This window comes from Scylla paramamosain, chromosome 29, assembly GCF_035594125.1.
Source record: "Scylla paramamosain isolate STU-SP2022 chromosome 29, ASM3559412v1, whole genome shotgun sequence".
In the NCBI taxonomy this organism is placed as follows: domain Eukaryota; kingdom Metazoa; phylum Arthropoda; class Malacostraca; order Decapoda; family Portunidae; genus Scylla; species Scylla paramamosain.
Window position 1 is genome coordinate 12328380 of NC_087179.1, and position 6000 is coordinate 12334379.

General features: G+C 44.4%; 1 protein-coding gene across 12 annotated transcripts in view; it reads right to left on the minus strand.

Annotated features, from left to right (window-relative positions):
• The window catches only part of LOC135115321 (KICSTOR complex protein SZT2-like), a 69662-nt gene that overhangs the window by 36877 nt on the left and 26785 nt on the right, over window positions 1-6000 (minus strand). For 7 of the 12 annotated variants that reach the window (XM_064031952.1, XM_064031949.1, XM_064031959.1 and 4 more), the window contains exons 21-27: window positions 5774-5995; window positions 4582-5470; window positions 4135-4346; window positions 3634-3815; window positions 2800-2901; window positions 2204-2476; window positions 1329-1388 (exon numbers count right to left, since the gene is read on the minus strand). In XM_064031952.1, the coding sequence (XP_063888022.1) occupies window positions 1329-1388; window positions 2204-2476; window positions 2800-2901; window positions 3634-3815; window positions 4135-4346; window positions 4582-5470; window positions 5774-5995 (1940 nt within the window). The remainder of the gene's footprint in view (window positions 1-1328; window positions 1389-2203; window positions 2477-2799; window positions 2902-3633; window positions 3816-4134; window positions 4347-4581; window positions 5471-5773; window positions 5996-6000) is intronic. The other 5 variants (XM_064031957.1, XM_064031954.1, XM_064031953.1 and 2 more) reach the window with 3 other exon arrangements.

Consider the following 6000-nt stretch of genomic DNA (forward strand, 5'->3'; position numbering starts at 1 on the left):
AGATGCCATGCAGCAGCCAATCACGAATAAAGAAAATGAAGCACGATAAATACACTTCAGTTATATTCATAGAGTTTGATGATGATAACAAAAATATGGTGAATATTTTCATTACTGTCACACTTCAATATTATGTTGCATTATCTGCAAATCTTTCCAACACATCACCTAAAGGAGCAAGGTTGTTGTCTTTCTTCTCTTCTCCATCTGCAAACACTGATACTCCACACAAAGACAAACGACACACCACACATACACCAACACACACCACCAACACAAACAGGCCACCACAAAACCCTCTATTCTCTTAATGGCACTGTGTTTCATTCACCAACAATCTTAAGGATCAATGATCAAACTTCACCAATACAAATAACAAATACATAACAATTTAACTTAAGATACATGGAACATGAAAACTTTCAATGCATTTTCATCCAAAACCCAAACAATGATGTACCAAACTTAATACAAAACTGTGTCATCTGCATCCTGAGAGCAAGGGGAGTAGGAAAAAAATAAATAAAATAAAAAATAAATAAATAAAAAATAAGATAAAAATAAATCAATAAATAATAAAAATATAAATAAATAAAATAAATAAATAAATAAATAAATAAACAAATTAATTAATTAACCAATTAATAAATAAACAAATAAATTAATAAAAAAAAAGGGCTGGGGATTTCAACATGATGGAGGGCAGTACTTATGTATGAATAGCAAATGAAGATATTTCAAGAATCAAGATAATGAAACAATGATGTTCAGGAGTAACAATAAAAGATCTGAGGACACACAGTGCTCTGACCAGCTTTATCAAATGTCATCCTTTCATTCAATAATTCTGATTATGAGTGTGTCTATCAAACACAATGCCTTGTTATTCATAAAGGCAGCAATGCAGCAGGCAAGTACAAGTCTGGCAGTCCTGGCAATGCAATGAACAAAGCAAAAAGTAATATTCCCAAGATAATACTTAAAATGCCTCCCATCACAGAATAAACACTTGGATAGAAATGAACTGAGGATGGGTGCTGCTTAAACAACCTTAATGGTAGAACAGAAAGATGAGTGACTTCTCTGTAATGCCTAATATTTCTTTACAAATGTGGGCAGCACTGATGGAGGTCCTCCTTTGCCTTACGTCATGCTTCAGATGACATTCATGACAAGCACTGCATTAAAACACAACATGAAAGATGGCAAAAGTCCTCATGAGCCTGATGGTGAGGTGTTGTGGTGCCTCATGCAGGTCAAGGCAGGAAAACAGCACAGCTCAAGTATAACATCAAGCCATGACACAAGTATGTTGGGTGAACGCTAACCTTCTCCCAGAGTTCCAATTCCCGTGACGACACATAGACGAAATCTTCCACTGGTGTTCCCTGTGTCACCAACCAAGAGGCGTGTCATGTCATGTCAAATGATCACCACCACTACCATATGAAGCATCCCATGTTAGAAGGTATACTAAATTTAATCAAGGCCTTTTTTTTTCTTTTCTTTCTTTCTTTTTCTTTTTGATGGGGGTGGCTTCATGATGAGTGACCTTCTAAAGCAGGACTCCTCATATGTAGCACAGAAAGTCCTGTCATCTCATAAGATTTAACCCTAACATACAAAACTAAGTCAATTGTAGTAATCAAGTTTAAACCTTTACAGTTATTGGGAAAATATAATTAAGCAAATATTCAAAGTTTAGGACTAATGTTAAGAGATCAATTATCTATGTAGCCTATTTGTAACTATGATGTAAATTTTGAATCTGACCAAACTAAGGCAGCAGTCCTCTCAGCAGAAGTGTGCTGCTGAGAGGACAGACTTAACCCCAGGAGTTAAAGTGTAGGTTCCTCTAACTATCCCTCTTCACTGACGATTCTCTCTATTAGTACCTGATCTCTCTCTCTTTGAGACACACATAACCAAAAATTCATCTTGCCACCACAAGAAACTATCATTACCTGCCCTACTTACCCACCACCCTGCCCTATCTATTCCAACCCCACCCACCACCTATTTCATTCTGGCACACCACCACTGCTGACCCACCTCCACCTGCCTCTCTTAACCCAACACACTCCACCACCTATTCCCCTTTCCCACCACTGCTTGTCCACATCAGCTTAGTACCACCACCACCACCACCACCACCTTCACCCTCTAAGCCAGCACTCACCACCCCCTGGCAGTCAGCACTCACCTCACTGGAGTGGTGGAGGCTGCGGGGACAGAAGTAATAGAACTCTGGCAGTGTTGGCACAGTCTGGAAGGAGCCGAGCAGGATGGTGGTGAAGCGCTCTCGGATGCTGGTATGTAGCTGCTGGAGGTCTCGGCAGGGGTGGTGTCTCTTGAGCAGTGACAGTGGGAACCTGCTGCTGCCCGTGCTGCTGCTGCTGCTGCTACTGCTCATGCTGGTGTTGGCAGCTGCTGTGTCTGTGGCCTCACATGCAGACTCTTGCTTCATTACCTGGAACTTTGATGAATTTCGTAAAACATCAATTCAGAAACCTGGTAAATAAATTTCTAGTTATATGGTGCTGTAACAATGTATAAATAAACTAATAATAAAACTGATACTAAAGTGTGAAGTAAGAGATAAAAAGAAGATATATAAGGACCAGAAAATATCATGTACTGAGAGAACAACTTGACTGACAAAAGCATTGTCAAAAAACGCACACCAGAAACCATCTAAAGTTAAAACGAGACCTCATACAACTGTCACCACCATACCACCACCCCTTCCTGCAGCACCACCAGGACTGAAAGGAAGAGGTGGTGGCAGAGCTGAAGCACCTTGGCAAGTGGGGTGGACTGGGAGGCTGGGTTGGGTTGCCTCTGACGTAGGTGTTCCAGGTCCAGACGTAGTCGAAAGTCTCGCAGGTGTCCACAGATGGCCTGCCACACGACACAAGAGGACTCTCAGTAACTTAACACTTTCACTACTATTTAGCACATCAATCCTTAGTCACTAACCACTCTGGGACATTTTTTTCTTTTTCTACAATGATTTCTAAGCATCATACTGGCTAGAAATTCCAAAATCTATTCCCTTGACCTCTTTTCTTTCTTGTAAATGTTTATAAGGATTTCATACATCGTGAATTCTTGCACATCACAAGCAAAGGGTATAAACATGATTTCAAAGTAAGGAGTCAAGAAACCACATGCATAGGGTAGGGAGCCACTACTGTCATTAGAGGATACTTGAGGATATACCATTAATAAAGATCACATGTAATGATCAGCCAAATAACTACTCAGTGACTACCATATAAGGATAAGATGATGAAATGTGGCTGATACAAGCTAATAAAAGGATTGAGAGTGAAAAGCTTGCAAAGAAAGTGTATACAAGTGAAACAGGAGACCCTAACAGAAGAGGGGGGGCACTTGGAAGATGAAGAAGAGTAAAAGAGGAGAGGAGGGCACTTGAAAGGTGAAGAAGAGCTGAGGAGAGGAGGGCACTTGAAAGATGAAGTGGAGTTAAGGCCATCACTTGGAAGATCAAGGAACAGAGTTAAGGAGAGCATTTAGAAGATGAAGAAGTGGAGTAAAGGTGATGAAAAAGCCACTTGAAAGATGAAGAAGTGGAGTTAATGTGGTATGGGCCAGGATCAGCAGTATCACCTGGAGGAAGTTGGTGATCTCAATCTCCATGACAGCTTCATGGCAGTGGTCCAGGGCTGCCTGTATGTCATTCTGGTGCACAGCCAGCTCCTTCTGTAATCCCTGGAACACACCTAGCACAAAGCTGCGCAGGTAGGCCACCTCCAGTGCCTTCATGTGGGTGTGCAGGCAACTCGAGTCCCCTGGAGGAAGTGGTTGCCATCAGGTGGTGCTTCACTTCACCCACCAACACCAATCTTACCTTATTATATTAATTGTTATTTTTATGTAATGGGGGCACCAGCCAAGGGCAACACAAAAGAGTAAAAAATAACAAGGGGGCCCATTGAGGTGTCAGTCCCAAAAGAAAAGTCAATGTTATCCAAATTGGAGTATGTCTTGAAATCTCCCTCTTTAAAGAGTTCAAGTCATAGGAAGTAGGAAATACAGGAGACAGGAAATTCCGCAGATTACAACAAAGGTGCACACTGCAACACACACACACACACCACACACACACACCTCCCCCAACATCAGATTCCTCTGATCGTGGCTCAGCATTGCCCTGCTTCTGGTCGTCCTGAGGACTGTTGGTGTTGGAGGGCGTCGGGGAGGTGGTGGCAGAGGGACCTGAGCCTCCCTTCAGGGGCACTGTATCCTCATGCAACACAGATTCCAGCCTTGAGGTGGAGTCGAGGTACAAGTCCCTCCCCACCACCCCTGTGCGATCCTCACTGCAGACAAAGTAAAACAATTTATAAATAATGACACATGGGAAACTAAAAACAAACTGTACTATGTTACCCATGAAACAAACTACAATTCTTAAATTCCTCTTATTTATAAGAGCTCAGGATATTTTGAATTTCTTTATATTCTTAACAATGGAGGTCTTGTTCTTGCTTCCTCTGTTATTCAAATAATCACTTGGTTATCACTGTATTCATGGACACACTGAGGCTACAGCACCTGTTGATGAGCTGTGTGATGATGCTGGTCAGCTTGCAGTCATACACATAGATGGGCAAGGTGACGGTGCCAAGCAGAGGCTGGTGGGATGGCAGCGGTGGCCCAGCACTGGAGCTGTCTTCCAGGCTGGATATCCTATGTTCTGTGGGTGCCTCCCCTGGCTCCCCCACCGACTGTATGTGAAGAGGAACACAGCACTCCTCACTCCTCAGGCCTTCTGTGGATGTACTCTTGCTGGAGGGAGTGAACGTGCCAGCGAAGGACTTGGAGGGCATGGAGATGTACCTCTTCCGGATGTGTTCGTTGGGTGAGGTGGTCTTGGGCAGCACTGTCTGAGGCTCCTTGGTGGGGGAGTCCACCGAGCCTGTTCGGTTCCTCTCTGATGCACTTGCACTCTGACCAAAGAAGTTGCAGCGCTCCTGACTCACATGGAAGGAACTGGCTCTTTCCCGGCCGTGGGAATCTACATAAACCGGCTGCACCACGTGGGAACTGGTGTGGGGAGCTGGCCCAGACTTGTAGCGCATCCTGGCTGGTGTGTGGTCATCGGAGGGTGCTGGCTGTGTATTGGTAGGGGTTGTGGGAGGCAGACTTGGGGATGTCATGTGTGTGAGGGAGGATGTGCTGCTCTCAAAGGAGATGTGCTGCTCTGACAAGGGACCCCCAGCAGGCTGATCTGTAGTGTTGGTCTCAGTGTCCAGGTCAGGAATGCTGGTCCCTCCTGGCACCAGCTTGAGGGCCAGGTTGTCAGGGTCTGAGACGTTGGCACCCTTCACCAGCAGCAGCTTGAGGTCATGGTAGGAGGCTGGCAGCAAGGTGAAGAGGAGGTGATTGGACGACACTCCCTTCAGGAAACACTTCCACTTTGGTGGATCTTCTGTCTTGCCTTCTGGAATGAGATGGATGTGAGAGAGAGAGAGAGAGAGAGAGAGAGAGAGAGAGAGAGAGAGAGAGAGAGAGAGAGAGAGAGAGAGAGAGAGAGAGAGAGAGAGAGAGAGAGAGAGAGAGAGAGTCATAAGTCAATTTATAAGGAATCTACTATGTACTAATTTATTTCTTTATTTTCTATTACATACATCAAGAATTACAGAAAAACATAGGGAAGCAGCTTTGTATAGACTCTAAAAAGATAAATTAATACAACACCAGGAAAGAACAAAAGCAAAAATAAAAGTTGCTCCAAGTCACTCACTAATATTGGTGTTGGAGAAGAGGGAGGGAGGCACTCCAGGGGGGCGAGATCTCTCCTGCAGCACCCCTGGGAGGGCCAGGAGCTCAGCAGTACTCAGGTTGTACTCGCAACGGTGGAGCTGCTTGACGTGTACCAGCAGCAGGTCATACAGTGTCCGGTTGGCCTCGTCCACGGCAGTGTCACAGTGGAAGGTGACCCGCTTCACCAGGCTGCTCAGGAGGTCTGCA